Here is a 26,055-nt window from a genome sequence, read left to right on the forward strand (position 1 = left end):
CGCAGGGGTGTGGTGTCTTAGCTGCAACTTTAGGATGATTCAGCAAAAAAAATTTGCAAGCATTTATGTAAAGATAAAGCAAATATGGCAAAATATGTTGAACTGTTGAGTCTGGGTATTGGGAGGTATTATTGAATTAGGGTGGATAAATATAGAGTCTGTTGTTATTTTTGCTGCAGTTATTATGACGTCACTAGAAGGCTGGAATTATTCCCACTCCAAAGCACCCTGAAACCTCGCGATATTACGGCCTGGTGGCGCGCGAAACGCGGTGGGCGGGGCTGGGGCGAAAACCACTGACTTCCGGCCAGGCCGTTGTCTGGGTGGCGCGGTCGAGTCATCGCTGGGCCTCACCGCTTCGTTCTCCCGACCCTCCCCGCGCCCTGGCGCGGGGGGTCGACTAGCCAAGTGAGGCGGGAGGCGACTCGGACCTTTCCCTGCATTTCGTTTCGGCCAGTGCCGGGGGCTACCCGCCCTGGGGCCTGGGATCCTTGGGGTCCGTGAGGCCCACTCTTAGCGGCCGGGGCCTACCGCGGCCCGCCGCCGGCCCTCATGAGGCATAGCCTGACTAAGCTGCTGGCAGCCTCGGGCAGCAACTCCCCAACCCGCAGTGAGAGCCCAGCCCCGGCTGCAACCTGCTCGCTGCCCTCGGACCTCACCCGGGCGGCAGCGGGGGAGGAGGAGACGGCGGCGGCCGGATCTCCCGGCCGCAAGCAGCAGCTCGGCGACGAAGGGGAGTTGGAAGCCGGGAGGGGGAGCCGCGGCGGGGTGGCCGTGCGCGCGCCCTCGCCCGAGGAGATGGAGGAGGAAGCGATCGCCAGCCTCCCCGGAGAAGAGACGGAGGATATGGACTTTCTGTCTGGGCTGGAACTGGCGGATCTCCTGGACCCCCGGCAACCGGACTGGCACCTGGACCCCGGGCTTAGCTCGCCGGGGCCTCTCTCCTCGTCTGGCGGAGGCTCGGATAGCGGCGGCCTGTGGAGAGGGGAGGATGACGATGAGGCCGCGGCTGCTGAAATGCAGCGCTTCTCTGACCTGCTGCAAAGGCTGTTAAACGGTATCGGAGGCTGCAGCAGCAGCAGTGACAGTGGCATCGCCGAAAAGAGGCGGAAAAAGTCCCCAGGAGGAGGCGGCGGTGGCGGCAGCGGTAACGACAACAACCAGGCGGCGACAAAGAGTCCCCGGAAGGCGGCGGCGGCCGCTGCCCGCCTTAATCGGCTGAAGAAGAAGGAGTACGTGATGGGGCTGGAGAGTCGAGTCCGGGGTCTGGCAGCCGAGAACCAGGAACTGCGGGCCGAGAATCGGGAGCTGGGCAAACGCGTACAGGCACTGCAGGAGGAGAGTCGCTACCTACGGGCAGTCTTAGCCAACGAGACTGGACTGGCTCGCTTGCTGAGCCGGCTGAGCGGCGTGGGACTGCGGCTGACCACCTCGCTCTTCAGAGACTCGCCCGCCGGTGACCACGACTACGCTCTGCCGGTGGGAAAGCAGAAGCAGGACCTGCTGGAAGAGGACGACTCGGCGGGAGGAGTCTGTCTCCATGTGGACAAGGATAAGGTGTCGGTGGAGTTCTGCTCGGCGTGCGCCCGGAAGGCGTCGTCTTCTCTTAAAATGTAGGGTCAAGTAATCTGCTCTTTATCCGCGTTTACCCCTTTCAACTCCCTTACACCATGTCAAACTTACCTTAGTGGGACATCTTCACCGGACACATTTCAGAGGAGAGAAAAAAAGTAATATTGAATCTTAAAGTGTTTAGCTAAAAGCATGAATGTGACACAGTAACCAACTCCTAATGATAACATGTGACTATTAAATCTCTCTGACAGTTTCTTTTTTAGGTGATTTCCTTCCTGCCAGGCTCCGTTGTAGGGGTTACAGAACAGTCGTTCCCGCCTCACATCCTGGTAAGGATCCATCTCTTCCCGTAACGCTCATGCTCTGCTGCTTAGTCTACTTTAATGGGCAACATCTCAGTCTGTGTGTGTGTGATTTTTTTTTTTTTTTTTTCTGTTTTGGAAGGTGGGAGGGAAATCTAATTTGGGCCCTGTCCACCCTGGAAACAGACTTGTGCTGGTCAAGAATGTATTTAAGATGCCTCTTCTGGTTGAAATAGCTATTAATGTGTCCCCTTATTCAGACTTGCGTGTACCTAGCTCTTCTGTCCCCAGTGTGGACATGGCCTTGGATGACATCGGTTCCAACTGTACACTGAAACCTGCTTATAGAGATACAGTTTGGAGACAGTGAAACAGGTGAAGTTGAATGGAAGTTCCGAGTTGTACAAGGTGCAAATTGGAATTCCGATTTTAGGGCAACTTTTCAGAGGTTGACAATAAGTATTTGGGGCATGCACAAATGTGATAGTTATTTTGCTGGAGGTGACAGGTATCTCTGAAATATCAATGCCTTTTAGTTTTCAGTAGGAGATATAGAAACAGTCTATACGGAGTAACAGATTTTAGTATCTCACCATTAGAGAAGTTGGAAATTAACATGCATATCAGATTCCTGTGTTTTAGTTAATTGGAGAATAAGAATGGTTAATATTTCTTTGAGGACCAGCAGTGATTACCCTATCACTGAGTATGAATAAATTGTTGAACATCTTTATTTTTGTTGTACTAAAATTTTAGGTTAAATTTATATATGTATGATTAGATATTGAAGGTTGTGAAATGTGAATGAAAACGTGTAAAGTGAGGCTTCACAAAGAATCTTATTCTCTGTATTTCAAAAGTATTTGTCCTATTTTAGAATAATTTTTTAAATTGAGTGGTTCTGGCCACTTAAATAACACGATTGGCACTATTTTCCCAAAGGTGGGATTTATTCTTCCCTTGAATCTATTAACCAGTTGTATAAATTTGAGTTATGGTGTCCTTCAGTGTAAGAGGCATTAAGAAATTCTTTGTGAAACGTCACTGCTTGATAAAGTATATACGTATTTAGCATCCTTGTTTTTCTTTGTGCTAAAGTGGATACAGCTGTTGGGGCAGAAGAGACGGGACCAGCTGCTGGCCACATTTCCTGCTTTATTTTAAAAGGTAGTATAAGAAATGAGGAAAAAGAGGTAATATCAGGGCTTCTGCTGTTTTTTATTTTTAAAATGTTCATAATTAAGAAGTATTTTCCAGCAGTCCAAAGATGTAAGTTATCTTACACATAAAATGTTTTATTTTGTTGTTATTTGGTTATGAAAATGGAATCCTTGTTCTTGCACAACTGTAAATGTTTTGTTGCTAGATAATACGATTTGAGACCTGAATTGGTCTTTGGTTTCCAGTGCATCACAGCATATTTTGTAAAATCATCTACTACTGCACTTGAGCATGATGGGTAGTAGCCAAACTCACAACTTGGAGTGATGAACCTGCTTATACCTAAGGGCAGGAGCAAGCCCCTCACAATGCAGCTGCATGGGTTTTTAGTGCCTACTGAATTTTATATATATATACATATATATAAACCAAAAGTAGTTGGAAAGATTATTTGAAATGACTAATTTGTGCTATCTTTATGAAATATGTTAAATGTAGCTTTTTTGAAACAGAAGCCTTGAATTGAAATTTAACTAATACTTGAACATTTTGTATATATTTCTTTGTATATAATTTTGTGCAGTACCAATGACAAAAATATGGTGTCATAATAAAACCAGGTTTGTTGATCTTTTAGTTATGGGCTCAAAGAATTTATTCATCTCTAACATGACATTGGAAAATAATGGATGAAAATAGGAAAAATGATTGTTGTTAATGCTGACTGTGGGTCTTAAAAGGTTCTGGAAAGCAGGAAGTTCATTTTTCTAAAAACTAGAGCATTCTCTTGGAATATTTTCTTCCTTACGTCAATACTTTTCCTGCATTATTTGAAGTTGTGGGCTGGGGAGAAACAGCAGTCAAAGCTTTCTGAATTGAGATGCTTTGAAATTCCAAGTGTAGATTTTTAGAATGTCATTTTATAAATGGCAGTTTTTGGAATTACTTGATAAAGAACTTTTGAAAATGGAAAGATTAGTATGGCCTATTTTTAAAGCTGCTTTGTTAGGTTCCTTATGTTTTATTAACTGTCTTTTCTCAGTTTCCATTTCATTTTTTTTTCTAGTTTTGGTGACTTAGTGATTTTGTCATTTTTTACATCAACTTCATGGTCTTGTTTTTACATGGTAATTGCATGTATTTAGGATCTATCTAATAGGGGCTTTAAATAAATTTGGTCATATTTATGTGTAAGCACATTTTACTGTAAATGTTTGGGTTTCTGAATTTAAACAGATCTGTTTATTTCAGTATGTAGTAAACAATATCTTAAAGTGTCCGACTCACTACTTGTTAATTAAAAAAGTTATGATTAATGTGAAACTGTTGTCTTACTATTTTTAGACAATTGTGTTCTGGATGATTAGCACATGGATAAAGGAGATTTCTGGCATATAAAATGGATTGTTTTTGAAATTTCTAGGTTTGGCTCTATTTACTATAATGATTGAAAACAATTTAGTATTTGGGTGACCCTTTTGTTTTTCTTCTAAATGTGCCTCTATGGTAGAATACAGAACTAGACTAAAGACGTAGCTTTTTAATATTTGTCTTCGATGGTGGCAGGAGTTCATACATTAATTGAACTAACACATCATATTTTGACCTACTATTTCTATCATATTGACTTACTGTTTCTGCACTTCCTTGACCAGACTTATCTTAAAAAGTCCACTTTCGTTAAAACATAGTCACACCTGATATAATCCAACAAAAAGTGTTCAAAATATTTTAAATATTTGTGCATTTTATAATCACTAAATTAATCTCTCTCTCTTCTCTTTAAACAGCTTAGCAGTGTCTGCAAAAACGAATCTTTTCCTACAACCTGTTAACTGACTGGACTGATGGTAACAAAGTAATTGTGAGAGCCATGTCGGTCAAAAATTTGGCATCTGCTGAAAAAAATGAATGCCATTTTCAAGTTCCCAAATTACTTCTATACTGATTTCACTTTCCAGAAATGGAGATATGAAAAGATTCTCTGGAATCCTTGAAAGACTTAATAGAGATACATGAGACTAAGTTAATCTTGGAAAAAAATTACACTTTTTTTGTCTTTCATGGGAGTGATACTCAGTTATTGCATATCTTTACAAAATTGTAACCGTTGGAGAATTACAGTATTTCATCAAGAAATTAATTAGAGTTTTTAAATAATCAAGAGCATATTCTATGGAATTAACATTTAGTGGACTAGAATTACATAAGCAGGCCATCAGTGATCACAAGGCATATGAGTTTGTATTTATTTCCTGGAACATGAGAGGTAATTTGGAGTACAGACAGACACCCTGCTGAGTAGAATATAAAAGTTAATGTAAAGTTCTGAACGATAAAGAGTAGTCCTTTTAAATAGATGCATTGATTTGTATATCTCTGAAAAAGTTGATTATGATTAAATGTGTGGGTAGTTAATTAAAATTTAGGGTAACAACCAGGATGTATGGATTCTGAGGTTTTGGCTTCTTGAGCTTTCTCTTGAGTACTTGATACTGTTTTTTGAATATTTTGAGGTTTCTAATTAATGGTATGCTAGTTTCTACTGTTTTATATAAAAATTTATCTAGTGTTGTATAAGGGCTTTAGTATTCTGGATGATGGGAGTGGCTTTTTGTGGCATATCGTTGTTTTACTTAATTGAAATATTTTTTCAGTTTATTACAAGTGTGAAAAAAACACTCAAAACTCTGGATTGTTTTATTTCATTTTTGTTGGATTATGTTAATACATTCCTTCACCTGGTTTAGATTGAGTCATTTTATCTTACTCATTTGGGAGATGTGCAGCTGATAGAAGAGGGATTGGGTAGGAGATTGGCTCTTACTTCATAATAAATACATAGTTGGTTATTGTATTATTCAAAACTTATTAAATCCAGTCAGTTTCTTATAATTTTAAGTGTATTCGGTGCCTGTGAAGCCAGGCAGCCAGGAGTATTCCCACTGGCGTAAAACTTAAGTGCTGATGCTCCCACAGTACAGCTAGTTATAATTCCAGAACCAAAGGCACCAACGTGATTTGGTGACCTTAACTACTACTTTGATAGAACAGACTGGGTAATTTACTGATAATGAGTCATTATCTTTTTAATATGTGATTACCTAGTTCAGCATTCTGAATGTGTAGTTTAAGGTCTCTCTGATTTAGTAAAATTTTAAAGCTAAATAATCTGATGACTCCTGAAAGTTTAATTGGTAGTATGACATTTATAAGTGATTTTTCCCCCAGACTCACAGCCAATACAAAGTTTTGAGACTCTAGTAAATGTTAATATTTTTGCTGTTTTTCTGAGCTGTTTTTTTTATTTACTTACTATCTAATCTAGGGACCAAAAAGGGAATTCTTCCATTAGAAATTTGTAGTGTTATGTTTGGCCAGCACAGTATTTTTCAGATTTGAATTTCAGTACCTTTATGTGTAGCCTCAGTACTCTCAACACCAGTCACTCTTTATTGTCTTAAAATACTCCATACTTTTTGTTGACCCAAAATTGTTGAATATTTTGCTCAGTTTTCACAATGAACTAATTGAAAAGTGTAGTTACTGTGTTGTAAACCTTTGTGTAGTTCTGTTAATATACTGATTTGGATTTTATTTATCTCAACTTCCTTTAGCGTCTGCCTCCAAATTTTGTCTTTGCTGTATACCCACTGAGATCTATTTCCTAGACCCCTCTGGCTCTTAGTGTACTATGGTTTGGGCTTTATAAAATATATTATTGTCTTAATTTAAATAGAATGTGAGCCCTCTTTTTTTCTTTAAAGCCAAATAACTACACAAAGTAAATTATAAAAGATTTAAATAGTTTGTCTACTGTGTCTAGACTGAAATATTAAAAATTGACTTAGGGTAGTTTACTTCAGGTGTTAGCTACAAATGACTAAATGTCCTTAAATAATGCAGATATCTGCTCTCTGAACAAAAATTTTGGCAAAGTAAATTTGTAGCAACAGACTTAACATGCTTTATTGTTTATGTTGCCCATTTCTGCTAATGGAAAAGACAATTCAAAAATATGTGGCAGAGGACAGATTAGAAATACTTTTTGGTTACAGAAACCATTGTAAACTCATCCCCATTTATACATGGTATTATGCTAGGGAGTAATTGGACTAGGAATGTTTAAAGATAAATAAGGAAACAATGTGTGCTCAATTGTCAAAGAACTTAGTTATATCATTGGGCTTTGAATTATCTAAGTTGATTACACAATTCTATATTCTTAAGGAGTCTAACTGGGTACTTGGGTTAACATCAGAAATTACTTTTAATTCATTGTTTTTTCACTGTGATGAGTAGAACTCTGCTTTTAGTAAAAGTGACAGAATGTAGGTAAAATGGATGATTTGGGGTCAGAGCTTTTCATCTTGATATTTTAGCCTATAAAATAAACAGCTGTATTGTTTTGCCCTTTAAACATTATATATATATTTCTGTCTCTTTCCCTAGTTGTAAAAGTAAAGCATATTATTTATAGAAAACTTGGAATATCCTGAAAGGAATCAAGAAGAAAAGAAAAATCACCCTTATAACTATAAGCCATAGAATATCCACAGTAAACATTTTGGCATGCTTCCTTTCAGTCTCTTGTGCATACAGATTCTTTTGCCTCATAACTGGGATCATTTTTTATATAAGTTTGGTAGATAATACATCTTATGTGCCTGTTGAAAGAACAAATCATCATTGCTTTCTGAAAAATTGAGATTGTATTTTGTTAATTTCACATAAGCTTTTCATCTTTGGCAGCACTGCTTATATTTTTCTTCAGACGTTAAAAGCCAGTTTCACTCACAAAGATGCCTTTTCTAAATTATTATATATAATTTTAAGCAGCATAAGATTACTTAACACATATGTCACTATTTGGAAGTAACAGTTAAAAGATTCATGAATAATTTTGGATGCCACTTAAAATTTTGTTTGGTACTTTTCTGTGATGATTGACTTGCTTCATAAGAAAGTGTTGGTTTAGATCTAAGCTGTCCAATACTGTAACCATTAGTCACATGGCTAAACATTTTAAATGCATTAAAATTAAAAATTCAGTTACTCAGTTGCACTAGCCACATTTCAGGTGCCCAGCAGCTGCATAGGCTAGTGGTTAACATATTGACAGTGCAGATATAAAATATTTCCATCATCACAGAACGCTCTGTTGGACAATGCTGATTCAGTTGCTGTCACAAAAGAAAATGGTTTAGAGAACTAGGATGAGAAATGTTAGGAGAACAGAAGAAAGCACATCAAAAATTTAAATGATCTTAGGAAATCAATCAACTAGGATATTTCACTGAGGGTCAGAGAGATTCGTTGATTTTGTGATTCTAAATATCCTACAATAAATGGAAGTATGAAAGACTACCTAAACTAAAAATACAGCTTTCCAAATAAGGTGACTCAAAGTAGGTAGGTCTGTATCATAATAGCTGAAGCTGAGCCTAAATGACTCAAGAAGATGGCTGATTTAAGGAAGGTTGTTAAATCAGTTCTAAGAATCTATGGATTAATAATTTGAATTGAGAAAGTGAATTATAAGTAACATTTGGTATAGTGTATGGATATATATTTTTTCATTTTTTATTCCCGTTTGGCATTATGAAGTCTTCAGTGTAAAATACTATATAGTAACTTTTTCCTCTTGTGTACTACAGACCAAACTCAATACCTAAGGTAAAAGTAGAGCAAGCAAGGTAGAAGAGACAATACTGGGCAAACGCTTTTACTTAGATTCAGCCTTTTGTTGTAGGTCCCAGAATTATACCTCATGTGATAAATTACAAGTCTATGTTTATGCATAACATTAGACATAAACTCTTTTTACCATTTTATTTTTGTTTACATATTTGTTTAAAATCAGTGAATTTCTTGGCCAGGTTCAGATAACTGAAGGGCCTTTATAAGTAGTTTATATTGTTTAGACCCAAGGTATGCTGAAAACATAGTCTGGAGCATAATAGGAAATAACATCTTTCTAAAGACAGGCTTAGAAGTTCTAATCCAGTAACTTAAGATGTTCCCTTTGTGTGGTAACAGAGCTGATTGATACCTGTAAGAAAACATTGAGATAGTTCAATAGAAAAGATTGTTGGATCAAGTAGCAAACCTATCTATGATATATATTAGTCCTAGAAGTCTTAAGATGAAACTAAAGATTAAGGTAAAGGTCTTCAGTGTCTGTTAATCCTAAAAACTGTTTTATTTTGTTTCTTTATCCAGTTTGCTTCAAGGCTATATATAGCATAGATTGCTGATCCAAGAGTTCAACAGAGAATAGCCAGAATTATTTTAGAATAGAAGGCTAATATAATAGCTACACATTTTCTGATGGAATTTTCCTTTAGTGCAAGTGTTCAAACTCATCCAAGATAATTGTTTATATGACTGAAGTTTCATGCATAATACTGTTTGCAGCTTTGTAGTTAGTTTAGTATTTAGTACACAAATTAAGGTTAATAGCCTGAACTATACACCAAGTAGAACTGTTTGAAATTCTTGATAAGTAGAATTTGATTATAAGAAGAAACAGGTCTTGCTAACTTCTAATCAAGAGGGTAACATTGCCTTTGGTCTAAATGACTTAAAAACAAAATATATTTGCTGCTTTAAGTTGTGAGTTTTATAGGTAATCATATATTATAAAAAGTTTTTCATTTCCTACCTGGCTGCTAGGCTACCATTTACAGGTATAGCCAAGAAAACAGGGTATAGACCACCAACAACAAGACCTATCAGTCCACTCCGTGTTACGGTACAGGTTTCACAATCCAAATCACCTAGGAAATAAATTAGTTCTGGAAATGAAGGTTATGATAATCAAGCAAACATAATTTAAAGAATGTAAGATCCTCTTTTGTGTATCACAGGTATTTTTCAGGCAATATATCAAATGTAATTCTACAAAGCATGATAAAAGGTATAATTACATCTATGAGTAACTTAAAATAGCTAGGAATGATTGATAAAACTATTTTAGGAAAAAAATTCTGTAATTTGTTCTGAACGTAGATATAATAATCTCATGGTTTGGGCTGGTGCTAGCTTTCTGCACTTGTTTTTTATCAACAGACCCGGGCTAATATTTTCACTCAGTCTGTTCAATTCAATGGGCAATTCAGTCTGTTCAATTCAATTCAAATAGTTCAAACAATTTCTATGATCTCCCTTGATCATAGAAATTGTTTCCACTGGTCATGGGAATTAAAATACTCGTCCAATTTAAACAAATTTGGAGCAGCACTTAACAGAAAATAAAATTTAGATGGACTGGCTTCCCTAGCACCCATGGTAATATCTTTATTTGAAATCATTAAAAGATTTTGGCCAGGCGCGGTGGCTCAAGCCTGTAATCCCAGCACTTTGGGAGGCCGAGGCGGGCAGATCACGAGGTCGGGAGATCAAGACCATCCTGGTTAACACGGTGAAACCCCGTCTACTAAAAAAAAAATACAAAAAAACTAGCCGGGCAAGGTGGCGGGCGCCTGTAGTCCCAGCCACTCCGGAGGCTGAGGCAGTAGAATGGCGTAAACCCGGGAGGTGGAGCTTGCAGTAAGCTGAGATCTGGCCACTGCACTCCAGCCTGGGCCGCAGAGCGAGACTCTGTCTCAAAAAAAAAAAAAAAAAAAAAAGATTTTTTATGATTAACTATACTCAAAGCATTCAGCACACATGGTAGATTTTCAAAAGGAAATCAGTTCTCCATGTATTTGATAAACATTGTATATGCATTTAGTGCTTTAAGAGATTTACTATATAAAGAGTCATATTCTCATAAAAATATTTTCCCCCTTTAAGGAACTTCTCTATAAAATATAAATAAAAAATCTAAGGTAGCCAACATATTTATATATATTTGTATATATATAATATTTCCATATGATTTTCATATATATATCCATATATATATATGGATTTCCAAATATTTCTTACTCTAAATGAGCAATGAGAAAGATATGTTAGAAAAAGGAAAGTATTGCCAGGTGCAGTGGCTCACGCCTGTAATCCCAGCACTTTGAGAGGCTGAGGCGGGTGGATCACCTGAGGTCAGGAGTTTGAGACCAGCCTGGCCAACATGGTGAAACCCTGTCTATACTAAAAATACAAAAAATTAGCCGGCCGTGGTGGTGGGCGCCTGTAATCACAGCTACTCAGGAGGCTGAGGCAGGAGAATCGCTTGAACCCAGGAGGTGGAAGTTGCAGTGAGCCAAGATTGCGCCAAGGCACTCCAACCTGGGCAACAACAGCAAAACTCCATCTTAAAAAGGAAAGTATTTAGAACTGCTGTATATGCATCTTGGTTGGTAGACCATGCTAATATGAATTACTTGCCACAGAGAGGCTAGCAAGATTTAATCTTTAATCTAAACACTGCATTACAGCATATAGCTACCTGAATTAATAAGTATGGACTAAAGCTGCAAATAACATATACTAAGGCAAACTCTTTGGTGATAGTGAAGTAGAATTTACCTGTATTCAAAGGAAAACTTACAAAACATCTGTAAGTTAAGTCTGTTGTAAGAAAAGGTATCCCTGCCATTGGCAAGCCAGCAGATATACGAGCCTTTGTCACATTCAGGATGCGTCGAAAAAGACTGTTTGCTATGAGGCCACAAAGAGCAGCATTTAATCCAACATAAACTGATCCATTTTCAAGTAGATTCCTGAAAGGGTGAGAAGAAAGACCTTTTTCTTTGGCTTTATTGTGTGTGTGTGAGCTTTCCCGATTCTGACACATGTTACGGAACTTAATAGGATTTTGGGAATACACTAACTGGATATAACATGTATCCCTTATAGAACCAAAATCTTAAAAATTGCTTTATATATAGGTTTTTGCTCTTCTCCCAGCAGCCAGTGGGTGCCTCTCCTCTGAGCTCCCATAATACTTACCTCTCTAGCACAACACATTACAAGACAGTACTATCTTGTATAATCACTGATTTACATGTCAGGCTTCTACACCAGTCTTTAAACAACCGGAAGACAATGGATACAAAGATGTATTCAGCCTGACACAGATGATGTTCAATAATGTGGAGTTAATGTGTTTCCTTTCACTCTTCCCTGAAACATTAGTGTCAGGATTGGGAGTACTAACATTTAAGCAATACCCTATGCTAGGTACTTTATAATAACCCATTGATGAGAAATAAACTGATGTTTTGAGGTAGTGGTAGAACTGGATTTGAAGCCAAGGTTATGTATGAACTTTTAACCTATGTCCTATGCATTCTTCAGTTTTGGGAAAAAGTAATGCCTAACATGATTGCTGAATATTGAAAATATTGACTCCAAACTTTTCAGACTACTACTTAGCTTTTTTACTGCTTGCATTGCTATCTACAATACAGTCAATCTTAAAATTTCATTACTCTTAACTAGCCATAGTAGCCACACAGTACCCCCTCTAACTTCTATGGCTTACACTCATCTAAAATAGCTTTTCTAGGAACTCTAAGCTTCCTAACATTGTATAAGGTATTACTTTTCTTATCTGACACTGCAGTCATGGTGCCTATCATTGAGAACCCCACTGTATGCAGCAGACTCAGTGCTAAAGGCACAAAAAATTATCTTCTATCTTCAAGGTTAACATAGTTAAATATTACTGGAGAAGAAAGATATGTAAACTTGAGATATAACAGAAGTGTATGAAAATGTTCATGGTAGTACAAGACAGCGGCAGTTCAGGAACTTGAGGTACATAGGTAATAATTAGTGATGACAGCCTGGAGAAACTATCAACCACAAAAACCATGTAAATGTGAAAACCTGTGTTTTTTTTGTGGGGGTTGGGGAAATAAAAAACTTGAACACTTCCTCTAAAATATTATTTCATCATAACAATCGTGAAATGTGTATTATCCCCATTTTAAATCCCAATGCTCAGGTAAATAATTTGCCTACATATATATAAAATACATAAAAAATACATATATACATGTTATATATAAGTCCATTTGTTTACAAGTATGTTACATATACAAATAAATAAAAAGTAGTACAAGTGAAATCTGCATAGCAAACTTTGCTCTCCTAACCAGATTTTTCCCATAGCTAAAGTCAAAATTTTTAATTAAAAATTAGCACAGGCCAGGCACGGTGGCTCAAGCCTGTAATCCCAGCACTTTGGGAGGCCGAGACGGATCACGAAGTCAGGAGATCGAGGCCATCCTGGCTAACACGGTGAAACCCCGTCTCTATTAAAAAATAGAAAAAACTAGCCCGGCGTGGTGGAAGCCTGTAGTCTCAGCTACTAGAGGGCTGAGGCAGGAGAAAGGCGTGAACCCGGGAGGCTGAGCTTGCGGTGAGCTGAGATCTGGCCACTGCACTCCAGCCTGGGTGACAGAGCGAGATTCCGTCTCAAAAAAAAAAAAAAAAAAAAAAAAAAATTAGCACAAAATTGTTACCTAGCAGCCCCTTGCCACTTTTCCAAAAAAGTACCTATACCAACTAAAAACTCATGATTTTGATAAGACATAACACAAGAAATAGACATGAAGTAGCCCAAGTTTAACAAACGACAAACGTACGTGAAAGTATTTCTGTAGATCAGAAAATGAAGTTTTTGATATTAAGAAAGCTCCATACACTGGAGAACATGCCAAGTAACTTAAATACCTGATTAATAATCCAAGAAGAAATGAAGATTCAAACTTAGCAGATAAAATGGGAATGAAGAGAAAAAATAGGAACAAGGCGAAGATAACAGGACACTGTCATCTGCCCAGTTTAGATGCCAATGATTGCAAGCATTTATTGCTTCTAAACTAAATTTTACTTTGCAGTTCCATATATTCTTTCTAATTTGGTAAAGAACCCAGTGACAGCCTACTTTCTTTTCTTGAAAGTTGCCACCATCTACTCTTTTTTGAGACAGTCTTGCTCTGTAGCCCAGGCTGGAGTGCAGTGGCATGATCTCAGCTCACTGCAGCATCCACCTCCCAGGTTCAAACTATTCCCGTGCCTCAGCTTCTCCAGTGGCTAGGACTACAGGCACGCGCCCCCACACCTGGCTAATTTTTCTATTTTTAGTGGAGACAGGGTTTTGCCATGTTGGCCAGGCTAGTCTTCTCCTGACCTCAAGTGATCAGCCCGCCTCTGCCTCCCAAAGTGCTGGGATTACAGATGTGAGCCAGCAGGTGTCACACCATTACAGGTGTGACTCTTCTTTTGTCAGTCTTTCTCACTTTCCCTATCTTGCTGGCCTGGAAACATGGACATAGTTCCTTTTTTGCTTTAAAAGTTTTTGTTACCTCAGGAAAACAACTAGAAGAAGGGAGTGGAGTTGGAGGGTGGGGATGGGGGTGAAAGAGCTTTTAAAATCTCACCAAGTTCTTACTACTAGCCTTTTTTTTTCTTCCCCTCAGAGATCCTTGTTCTGAACACTACTGGGCTTGATTTATAGGTTCTCCCTGATTAAGATGATAAGTGGCAGCAAAATGGGGATTTGTTCAGTTTTTATTCCTGAAGATAGCAAGATTATGCTTCCAGAATGTATTTTAAATCCATCCTCTTTTCATCACAACTGTCACCACCCCTACCATCTCCACTCACTAGGATTACCATGCTGGTTTTTCTACTGGTCTTTGTATTTCCTTTCTTTCCTACCTCAAATCTGCTTTACAAAAAGCAGCTGGAATGTTCTTTAGAAATGCTAACATCATTCCCCTGCTCAAACTATTCTTGGTCCTTATGCCCACCTCCTTAGTACTTCAGTAACAATGGTTACTCAAGTACCACAAGCCTTGGCTATCTCGTGGCTAGGCATATGCCATTCCCTCTACTTAAGACACTGTCCCTCTCCTTCCCGGGCGGCTGCTTTTCATCCTTTTATATTCAGAGAGACCCTCTTGACTGTCAACAAAGTGTAAGACATTTTGTGGAAGTACACAGTAGCTGCCTGGCAAAGATCAGTATGTTCCCTATATTGGTTTTTCTCTTTAATAATATCTTTTTTTTTTGGAGACAGAGTCTTGCTCTTGTCGCCCAGACGAGTGTAGTGGCGTGATCTCGGCTCACTGCGACCTCCGCCTCCTGGGTTCAAGCGATTCTCCTGCCTCAGCCTCCCGAGGAGCTGGGATTACAGCCGCCCGCCACCACGCCCAGCTAATTTTTGTACTTTTAGTAGAGACGGGGTTTCACCATGTTGGCCAGGCTGGTCTGAACTCCTGACTTCAGGTGATCCACCTACCTTGGCCTCCCAAAGTGCTGGGATTACAGGCATGAGCCACCACGCCTGGCCCTCTAATAATATCTTAAAGATCTTTAGTCATGATCCTATTTCTCTGACATTCTCTATCTTGCTATGTGTATTCTATGGTACTCTTAGACTGGTAAGCATACTGACAGAATGAACTGGAAACAAAAGACATTTTAAAAGTTATTTTAAAGTTTTGTTATTTAAATGGTCTGTAAATGTTTACATTTTACTAATCTCCAAGCCTAATGGAAAAACTCAAAATATTGTACAGTTAGATATGTCCAAAGACATGAGTTCCAGCCTCAACTTCCACAATTAGCTACATGATATTGAGCAAAATGGTTAAACGCTCTCATCCAGGCAAGAAAAGGGCAATTTCCTCCTGACATTCCATGTTGTTTATACTCAAACCAGATGAATTTGAGATAATGAATCAATGGTGAAAATCCACCTGATAAAAGGTATTTTTAAATTTAAGAAGGGATCTTACCTTTCTGCCTCTGGAAGCTGGTTAATTTTTCTGAATATATCAACAATTATGTTTTCCTTGGTATTACTGGATTTATGATTTTCCATTTTGAGCCTTAAAAAACATGAAGATATCATTTCTCAAGAATTTATAGGAAGAATTTTAAAAACCTTCTGAAGACTAAAAATAATACTGTAGAGCTAATGTGAAAAAAAATTGCATATATGTTATATAAAAAAAAATCTAAGTGAAACAAAAACCAGAACATGAAAAGCAACACATAAAGCTCTTAGGAAATACAGAATATCTTCATAATCCTTGAAACTATTTCCTAAACAATTCACAAATAGCACCAAACATAAAAGACTTATAAAACTAACAGTACTGAGGTTAAGAACCTACGGTTATCAATATATACCATAAAGATAAGCTAGTGTGGGAGAAAATGCAATACAACTGACAAAAGAGTAGTTAGTACCCAGAACATACATGGAACTACATACCAACACGAAAAAGGTAAGCAGCCCTATGGAAAAACTGACAAAATATTTGAACAGGCACTTCACAAAAAGTTAAACAGCCAATAAACATGAAAATATGCTCACCTTCATTATAATCAGGGGAACAACCCACAGTGAGATACCAATAGGTACCCATAGGTTAGCTAAAATTAAAATCTGACAATTCCAATTATTGGCAAGAACGTGGGGTAGCTAAAACTACATTCTGTGTACAGAATGTGGGGTAGCTTTACCCAAACTGTACAGTCACTTTGGGAAAGAATTTGGTATTATTTAGCAGGTAGAAAACACACATACCTAGCAATTTCATTTCTAGGTATACCCGAGATCAGGGCTCAGCAAACTTTAAAGGGCCAGATGTAAATATGGTAGGCTTTGCAGGTAACATACAGCTTTTGTTGAATATTTGTTTTTTAAAAAACTCTATAAAAATATAAAAATCATTCTTAGCTGGGTGGCTGTACATAGGCAAGCTATAGGCTGCATATGGCCTACATGCCAATAGTTTGTTGATGTCTGTACTAGTTAGGGTGAAAATGTCAAAATTAAGGGACTAGTGAATGATGAGTTTTAAATTAAAGATTTGGCTCATTAAACAAGTTTCAGGGTAACAGTTAAGAAAAACAAAGGCTGGGCGCAGTGGCTCACGCCTGCAATCCCAGCACCTTGGGAGGCCAAGGCAGACGGATCACCTGAGGTCAGGAGTTCAAGGCCAGCCTGGCCAATATGGTGAAACTCCCTCTCTTCTAAAAATACAAAAATTAGTCAGGCCCAGTGGCAGCTGCCTGTAATCCCAGGTATTCAGGAGGCTGAGGCCGGAGAATCTCTTGAACCTGGGAGGTGGAGGTTGCAGTGAGCCGAGATCTTGTCACTGCGCTCCAGCCTGGGTGAGAGGGCGAGACTCCGTCTCAAAAAAAAAAAAAAAAAAAAAAAAAAAAATTCAGGGGTAAAAACAAAGGAAAACATGGTTTTATGAAACCAGATTTTCTCATTTATTTCCTACAACATTACAGGCACTCGTTTATTTATTGCTACCTGTTTTATATCGATAAGAGGTCATTTGGAAATGTTGAGTACATTGACATTCCATATCTCTAGACTTAAAGTTAACCTAGTAAGGACAATGCAGCTTAGAAATTTAGGTGTAGGTTTCTGGTAGTCAAATTTTTGAGGGCCTTGGCTACAATAATGATAAGACACAATCCCCGGTGTACAGGAGCTCTGAATGATTTTGTGTATGGGGTGGTGGAATATATATATAATCAAATTCAGTATGTATATATTGTACTGAGCAGTATATACATATATATGAAATGTATGTGCAATATGTCAGAAATAAAAGAAGTGATTTCCCCAACATATTCTGCCCAATGGTATCACTACTTTTCTCTGCATATTGGTGAGGTTCCAAGTCCTGTGAAATACCCATTTCTACACTGTGTGTTTCTAGTCACCCTTAATTCAGTAGAAGTCCTGACTGGGCAGCCCCTGTGGGCATTTTGTCTCCGATATTAATAACAAATACCTATCAAAGACAACGCCGCCTGTAAAAACTACAAGTATTTCGAAAGATTTTTGTGTTACCTATCTCATGTCATTCTTGGGAGAGCTCTGAGAGATAGGCAATGTGGGGCCTATCTGAGAGGTAAAGTGGGGCCTCTGAAAATTAAATTTGGCCGTGGTCACCTTGTAAATTGACAGTAAACCTGGGATTAAATTCATCTCAGGCATTTTTCCCTTCTGTTGGGTTAATTTAAATATAAGGTCTTTCCTTCTAGAGTGCAAAGTGAAGAGAGCACCAAAGGGCCAACTACACTTCTACTTGCTCTCATTCACGCGCAGCGCTGCTGGTAGCTAGCGTGTCACTGCGCCCTGCTTCTCTTGACACCGGGACATTTACTTCACCCCCTCCCCCATAATACCAGTACCTTATGCTCTCCTCCCAGCAGCCTGCGGGTGCCTCCTCAGTTCTTCCTCAGCCACGCCGGAGGTCACTACCGCCTTTGCTCAAATTGCCTGGGCGCAGCCATCTTTGGCTGACTCGTGACGCGGCCTGGGCGGGCGCCGGGTCGTGGCTGCTGATTGGACTGCGGGACGGACGTTGCGTCCAGGAGCTGCTTTGGGCCGAGAAGCTTCCGGCCCTTGGAGGTGCGGGGCAGCTAAGCGTTGAGGTTTGTTTGCCTGGCATAGAGTGTGCTCATTTCACCTACTCTTGCCTCCCAGGACAGAGCTTGTACAAATTGTGACATTTCGAGATATAAGTTGGGTGACCCTCAGCCTCTTCCACTGACAACATACCTCGGGCATATTAACTTCCTGGTCAGTAGAGCCTACTTACGTTGTTGGCATGGCGTAAATGAAAACTGCACAGCTCTTGGCATAGGATAGCTACTCAGGTTAAAAATAAGTCAAAGGGGAAATATTTCTTGGCTCTCTCGGTTTTCTACTCTCTCTCGGAAGTTAAGCTCCCTGTGCCATGTTTTGATCTGTATTGATTGCCCTACCATAATCAGCACCTCAGAGCTAGAGCTTATTTTTCTGAGGATTCCTCGTGTCCTCCAGAATACTGCTTATTTGGAAGCAGTGTTGGGTGAAAGTCATCTTATTTCTTCTTGCTTTTTAAGTATAAATATTAGAAAATTTAAAGTTATATATGTGGCTTGCATTATATATCTATTGGACAGTGCTGTTTAGAAGGTACATCTAATGCTCTTCTCCCAGCAGCCAGTGGATGCCTCACCAGGTCTTGTTCAGCCATGATGGGGCTCCCTGCAACCTTTGCTCAGTTCGCTTGGACTCGTTAACCCAATAGAAGGGTAAAATGCCTACAATTGAATTTTATCTTAACTCTATTAAGATTAGGAGGTAAACACTGTGCCAAAAAATACATAACTAACTGTAGCAATAAATACATTATCATAACACATATCAGAAATCTTATTCTCATCCTCTCAAATTTTTGAACAAGTGATAAAGTGTTACATTGTCCAGATAATTTTTATACTGTCTCTCCATTGCAGGGTTGCTTGACCATTAGGCTCCATAGTGCCAAGAAGTCTGTAATTGCAGTTTCTAAACTTGCACAAATAGAAAGACTTACTTTGATGAAGGTGTACAAGAAGGAAAATTCCTAGTCTTTTTGTTTGTTTGTTTGTTTGTTTTTTAGGCAGAGTTTCGCTGTGGTCAGCCAGGCTGGAGTGCAATGGCCTGATCTCGGCTCATTGCAACTTTTGCCTTCCAGGTTCAGGCGATTCTCCTGCTTCAGCCTCCAGAGTAGCTGGGATTACAGACGTGTGCCACCACGCCCAGCTGACTTTGTTTGTTTGTTTGTTTTGTTTTTTGAGATGGAGTCTCATTCTGTCACCCAGGCTGGAGTGCGGTGGTGTGATTTCGGCTCACTGCAAGCTCCACCTCCTGGGTTCAGGCCATTCTCCTGCCTTAGCCTTCTGAGTAGCTGGGACTACAAGCACCCACCACCACACCTGTCTACTTTTTTTGTATTTTTAGTAGAGATGGGGTTTCACTGTGTTAGCCAGATGGTCTCGATCTTCTGACCTCGTGATCCACCTGCCTCGGCCTCCCAAAAGTGCTGGGATTACAGGCGTGAGCCACTATGCCTGGCCCCTGCAGATTTTTTAGTAGAGACAGGGTTTCACCACGTTGGCCAGGCTGGTCTCGAACTCCTGACCTCAGGTAATCCACCCGCCTCGGTCTCCCAAAGTGCAGGGATTACAGGCGTGAACCAGCAAGCCTGGCTATCTAGTCTTTCTTTTACTCACTTGCTTTTCATCTCAGGGTTTTAAGCAAACAAATCACAATATTCTGCTCACTACCTTTGCCTGAATGGAACTTCACTAGGCCTTCTCTATAACTGTCTGTTTCCTGATTATGTGGACACTATAAACCACCATCCTGTAGAGAATAATGGCTGATAGGTTGAAACGTTAAAGAAAAAAAAAAAAAAAAAAAAAGCCAGAGTGTGGAATACTTAAAATGCCAGACTAGGAATTTGCTCCCTTTTGTTTGCTTTATTTTCTGGGAAGCGTTAGTTATTAAAAACGGGAGTTAAAAAATTCATAGTTAAACTATGATAAGAGGCATATGGTGCAGAAAAAAATGGAGGCAATACTGCAGATGGATATTAGATAGGTGCCTCCAAATAAAAATCTCAAGGACATCTCATACTCCAAAGCTGAAAATCACATATGTTTTCCTCTCTCATATCTACTGTTTCCTGTCTCAGGGCTTGACAATACCATCCATTTCATTGCACAAGCCAGAAACTTAAGTTCATCTACATTACTCCCTGCAGACTAATCAGTCATGAACATTGATTTTCTTCCCAGATATTCTTTACACAAATCATCTCTTATTTAGGCAGTGGAGGTGACTCTTTATTCTCACAGATTCCACTCATCTTCCGTTCAGCAATTCTCTACATAGCGTCTATGAAAATTTATGTTAGACAATTTAGCTGAACTTGGGCTGTGCATGGAAGAGAGGGGATAGAAATGTAGCCAGAAATCAGCAATGTCTATGATACTTGCACCAGACAACCATAAGCTCTTTTTGGAAATAGGAAATAAAGAAAAATTTGTCAAAGCATATTTTTCTATTACTAAAAATACATGCAATTCTTTTGATTTTAAAAGTTTTGAGAAATGCTGAAAGAGAAAAGATAATTTAGTTTCGTATAGCTTGTCCGAACTCTCTAACAACAGAATATTGGCACATAAAATAATCTGAATGAAAGAAAATGGAATTTGACCACTTGTCACTATCTTTATTGCTACTACCTATTATCTCTTACCTAGACTGTCTTTAAAATCCTGTGTCACACAGAAAAATTGCTGGGATATGACTCTGACTTAAATGCTGCATGAATCTGCTGAAAATAGTTGATCCAGGAAGATTCCATACTTTTCAAAGATAATAATCAAAAAATAAAAGAGGGACTTCTAGCTTCTGGAAGTGACACAGTAGCTTATGTTGGACAGACCCTGTTGCAAATAACAATTATAAACTCTGGACAAGGAAGAGATTCTTTTCGAAGACCCTGGAAAGCAACCAAAATAGCATGAAAACACAGGAGGGTATACAATTCTAGAAAGAAGGGAAAAATAGTGGGTAAGATCCACATTTATCCAGGTTTTTTTCATGAGGGCATTAGTCTGTGCAGTACATGGGGAATAGAGTGCCAGTATAAAGCAGCATTCTTTCCATTCTAAAAAACTCAGAAGTTGAAATTTGGAAATGCCAGATCAACTGAAAATTGGGGCAGGAACCTTGAAAAGGGAGTCCCAAAATCTGTCTAAAAAAATCCCCTCAGAGCTTTAGCTGACAATATAACAGTACATGCAAGTGGTAAGACCCAAAGAACCCAATGGACAGCAACAGTTGGAAGACTGGAAGAGCTGAAGTGAAATTTCAGCAGTCGTCTGATGCTGGGAAGATAGTGTATTTTTGAGTATTTAAATTCAAATATTTGAAATTTAAATATTTCCAAGTTATACAGACTGGGTGAGAATTTTGGACATTCCACTGAGCAACATCTTAGAATTAATGACTACATCCAACGACTAAAGCTTATGCCCTAGAATCAAGGGCAAAATCAACCAAATCAATATTTTTTTAAAAAAATCAAATTAAGCAAAAAGGAAGTCAAAGAGGAAGGAATAATAAAGGTAAGAGTAGAAATAAATGAAAGAGAAAAGACAAAAACAATAGATAAAAAAACCAACTGTGATTATTTGAAAATAATAAAATCAATAAGCCCTGATAAGACTAATCAAAAGAAAAAGAGACCAAACAACTAAATCGTTTTGGACCGAAAGAAGGGACATTAATACAGATTCTACACACATTAACAGGATAAGGAGAGGATATTATGAACAACTTTAACCCAGTGTGTTCAACAATTTAGACAAAATGGACAAATTGCTTGGTCTTATTGTTAAGTGCTTATCTGGAGAGTTACAATTTATTTTTTCTTTTAAATCTTAAAACCTACAACCTTGCTAAATTAAATAGGATTTTAAAAATTACATAGATAATTTTATTTCTTCTTTTCCAATCTGGCTAGACTCTCCCATACAATGTTGACTAGAAGCAATAAAGCAGATATTCTTGCATTTTTCCTGATCTTAGGGGGAAGTCATTCAGGTTCCCACCATCATCATGTTAATTATAGCTTTTTTTGTAAATGCCCTTCAAAATCTTAAGGAAGTTCCCTTCTTTTCCTCATATGCTGGGAGTTTTTATGAGGAACAGATGTTGGATTTTGTCAAATGCTTTTTCTGTGTCTATTCAGATGATCATTTTTTTCCTTGTTTAGTCTGTTAATACAGTGAATTATATTGTGTAGAGGCTCCACGTTCCCCAGTCATCTTTCTGTGTCCTGAGCAAAAATCACAGAGTGCCTTGACTGCTTTGTGACGTGGTCAGCTGCAGATGTTTCCCAGTAGGCTTGAATCCAAACTGAGACCTTAAAACATTTCCAGGCACTGATAAAGGTATCTAGGTTGTTGCCCAAAACACTAAAATAAACTGGCCCTGAGCCAAATTCCTTAAGCCCTCATATAAACTCCATATCCTAATCCCCTTGTTGTGAACTTCTAGCCTTTTCTCTTGCTGTTTGTGGTGAGGATTGCTGCAGTTCACTCATATAAAAGTTCCCCTAATAAATGCTTTGGACTGATCACCCTGGTGTTTAGGGCTTCTTTCTTTGAATCCCAACTAGCCTAGTCTCAGGATGACTCAGGACACTCCCTTGTGGAAACTCCCGTGCTGTCACTTTTGGGGTGACTCCTGCTGTGGGTTTGGTGGAACAAAACATATTGAGTGATTTTTTAAATGTTAAGCCAATTTTGCAAGCCCCGCTTGGCCACGAGGTACTATTCTGTGTATATATTTTTGTATTTGGGTTGCTAAAAGTTGTCAAGTTTTTATATCAATGTTCATGAGGAGTATTAGGCTGTAGTTTCTTTCCTCAAAATGTTTTTATCTGGCTTTGACATCAGGATATTGCTGGACTTGTTGAATGAGTTGGCAAGTGTTCCCATCTCTTCATTTTTTTGGAGAGTTTGCATCATATTGTTATTATTTCTTCCTTACATGTTTGATAGACTTTGCCACTGAAGATTTCTGGATCTGAATTTTCCTTGTAGGGAGGATTTAACTACAAATTCAGTACTCATGATAGATATATGGCTACTCTGATTATCTATTTCTTTTTGGGTGGACTTCACAAATCTTCACAAAACAAGATCAAATATTCATTTATTCATTTTACCTAAGTTCTCAAGTTTATTGGCTGAAATTGTTCAAAAATATTTTCTTGTTATATTTTAACATCTGTAGAATCTGTGGTGAAACATCTCTCTTGATATTGGTCACTTATGTCTTCCCTTCTTTATGCCTGATCTATCTGGCTAATTGTTTATTATTTTTGAAAATCTCAAATAACCACCTTTTGGTTTTATTGATTCTTTTATATTGGTTTCTGTTTTCTATTTTTTTCCCTCTGTTCTATATTATTTATTTCTTATTCTTATCTACGATTTGACTTGCTCCTCTTTTTCTCATTTCTTAAAAACATAGCTGGGGTAATTGATTTGAGATCTTTTTCCCCTCTAACATATGTGTTTATCATTACAAATTTCCAAGTACTGCTTTAACTGTATCCCATAGATTTTTAAATGTTCTGTATTATTTTAATTCAGTTCAAAAGAATTTCTAATTTCACTTTGCTTTCCTCTTTGGCCTGTGGATTTTTTTTTGTTGTTGTTATACTTTAAGTTCTAGGGTACATGTGCATAACGTGCAGGTTTGTTACATATGTATACTTGTGCCATGTTGGTGTGCTGCACCCGTCAACTCGTCAGCACCCATCAACCAGTCATTTACATCAGGTATAACTCCCAATGCAATCCCTTCCCCCTTCCCCCTCCCGATAATAGGCCCTGGTGTGTGAGTCCCCTTCCCGAGTCCAAGTGATCTCATTGTTCAGTTCCCACCTATCAGTGAGAACATGCAGTGTTTTGTTTTCTGTTCTTGCGATAGTTTGCTGAGAATGATGGTTTCCAGCTGCATCCATGTCCCTACAAAGGACACAAACTCATCTTTTTTTATGGCTACATAGTATTCCAAGGTGTATACATGCCACATTTTCTTAATCCAGTCTGTCACAGATGGACATTTGGGTTGATTCCAAGTCTTTGCTATTGTGAATAGTGCCGCAGTGAACATACGTGTGCATGTATCTTTATAGCAGCATGATGTATAATCCTTTGGGTATATACCCAGTAGTGGGATGGCTGGGTCATATGGTACTTCTAGTTCTAGATCCTTGAGGAATTGCCATACTGTTTTCCATAATGGTTGAACTAGTTTACAGTCCCACCAACAGTGTAAAAGTGTTCCTATTTCTCCACATCCTCTCCAGCACCTGTTGTTTCCTGACTTTTTAATGATTGCCATTCTAACTGGTGTGAGATGGTATCTCATTGTGGTTTTGATTTGCATTTCTCTGATTGGCCTGTGGATTTTTTAGAAGTGTGTTAGTTTAGTAACAGTTCCAATTTTCCAGATACCATTTTGCTGTTGATTTCCAATTCAGTTCCATTCTGGCCAGAAAATATACTTTGTATGATTTGAATCCTTTTAAGTTTATTGAGATTTATAAAGTAGATTCTGATCCATCTTGGTAAGTGGTCCACATGTGCTTGTAAATAATGTATACTCTGCTGTTGTGCCAAGAATTCTAAAAACATCAATTAGCACAAGTTGGCTGATGGTCATTATCCTTTCTGAATTTCTACCAACTTATTTTATTAATACTGAGAGAAGGTTATTAAAATCTCCAACCATTATGAGGATTTTCTGTTTCTCGTTTCAGTTCTATTAACTCTTGCTTCATGTTATTTTCAAGCTCTATTATTGTATGAATAAACACTTAGGATGAATTGATCCCTGTATTAGGATGAATTGATCCCTGTATAATTGTGAAATAACCTCCTTATTTCTTGGTAATATTCTTTGCTTTGAAATTCACCCCCTCCCTCCCTCCCTTGCTCCCTTCCCTCCTTCCTTCGAGTCAGGGTCTCACTCTGTCACCCAGGCTGGTGTACAATGGCACAATCATGCAGCTCCAACCATCTGGCAAGTGATCCTCCTGCCTTAAGCACCTGAGTAGCTGGGACTACAGGACACTATGCCCAGCTAACTTTTTATTTTTTGTAGAGACAGGATATCACTGTGTTGCCTAGGTTAGTTTTGAACTCCTGGGATCAAGCAATCCTCCAGACTTGGCTTCCTAAAGTGCTGGGATTACAGGCATGAGCCACTGTGCTTGGCCTGTTTGATATCACTGTGGCCACTCCAATAACTATTTTTTTGATTAGTGTTAACACAACACAGCTTTTCCTATCCTTTTAACCTATTTGAGTCTTTAGATTTCATGCAGGTTTTCTTTTAGACCATATAGCTGAATTTTGCTTTTTATCTAAATTAGGCAATTTCTGACTTTTCATGGGGGGAGTGTTTAGACCATTTATGTTTAATATGATTTTTATATTTTAGAGTTTAAATCTATCAGCTTTCTATTTGTTTTCTTTTGTCCTATCTGTTCTACATTTCCTTCTGCCTATTTTTGGACTAATTGAATTTTTTTCCATTTCATCTCCTTTCATATCCTACTAGTTATAATTCTTTTAAAAAATTGTAATGATTGCTTTAGCATATATAGTACACATGTAGTTTCCTAAGGCTATCTTTATAAAGTACCACAAACTGGGTGGCTTAAAACAACAAATTTATTCT

The 26,055-nt window shown here is 38.4% G+C and overlaps 2 protein-coding genes across 9 annotated transcripts; one reads left to right on the plus strand and one right to left on the minus strand.

The window, feature by feature from the left end:
• The first annotated feature begins 284 nt into the window (after positions 1 to 284).
• On the plus strand, positions 285 to 7,458 carry CREBZF (CREB/ATF bZIP transcription factor). Of its 7 annotated transcripts, none has more exons than XM_030918848.1 (4): positions 285 to 1,613; positions 1,827 to 2,252; positions 2,976 to 3,044; positions 4,829 to 7,458. In XM_030918848.1, exons 1-2 carry the CDS (start codon positions 553 to 555, stop codon positions 1,840 to 1,842), a joined length of 1,077 nt encoding a protein of 358 aa, XP_030774708.1. In that variant the 5' UTR covers positions 285 to 552; the 3' UTR covers positions 1,843 to 2,252; positions 2,976 to 3,044; positions 4,829 to 7,458. The 7 variants fall into 7 exon arrangements, with proteins under 7 accessions (XP_030774708.1, XP_010359445.1, XP_030774709.1 ...); XM_010361143.2 differs by having other exon boundaries at positions 1,827 to 1,904; XM_030918849.1 differs by having other exon boundaries at positions 1,827 to 1,904; positions 2,138 to 2,252; positions 2,976 to 6,774.
• A 1,397-nt stretch (positions 7,459 to 8,855) lies between these two features.
• TMEM126A (transmembrane protein 126A) lies at positions 8,856 to 18,339 on the minus strand. Of its 2 annotated transcripts, XM_010361147.2 has the most exons (5): positions 18,165 to 18,339; positions 15,737 to 15,829; positions 11,511 to 11,704; positions 9,703 to 9,817; positions 8,856 to 9,090 (listed from the first exon to the last, which is right to left on the minus strand). In XM_010361147.2, exons 2-5 carry the CDS (start codon positions 15,820 to 15,822, stop codon positions 8,898 to 8,900), a joined length of 588 nt encoding a protein of 195 aa, XP_010359449.1. In that variant the 5' UTR covers positions 15,823 to 15,829; positions 18,165 to 18,339; the 3' UTR covers positions 8,856 to 8,897. The 2 variants fall into 2 exon arrangements, with proteins under 2 accessions (XP_010359449.1, XP_010359450.1); XM_010361148.2 differs by lacking the exon at positions 15,737 to 15,829.
• Between the last annotated feature and the right edge of the window lie 7,716 nt (positions 18,340 to 26,055).

Source organism: Rhinopithecus roxellana, chromosome 15, assembly GCF_007565055.1.
Source record: "Rhinopithecus roxellana isolate Shanxi Qingling chromosome 15, ASM756505v1, whole genome shotgun sequence".
Lineage (NCBI taxonomy): Eukaryota > Metazoa > Chordata > Mammalia > Primates > Cercopithecidae > Rhinopithecus > Rhinopithecus roxellana.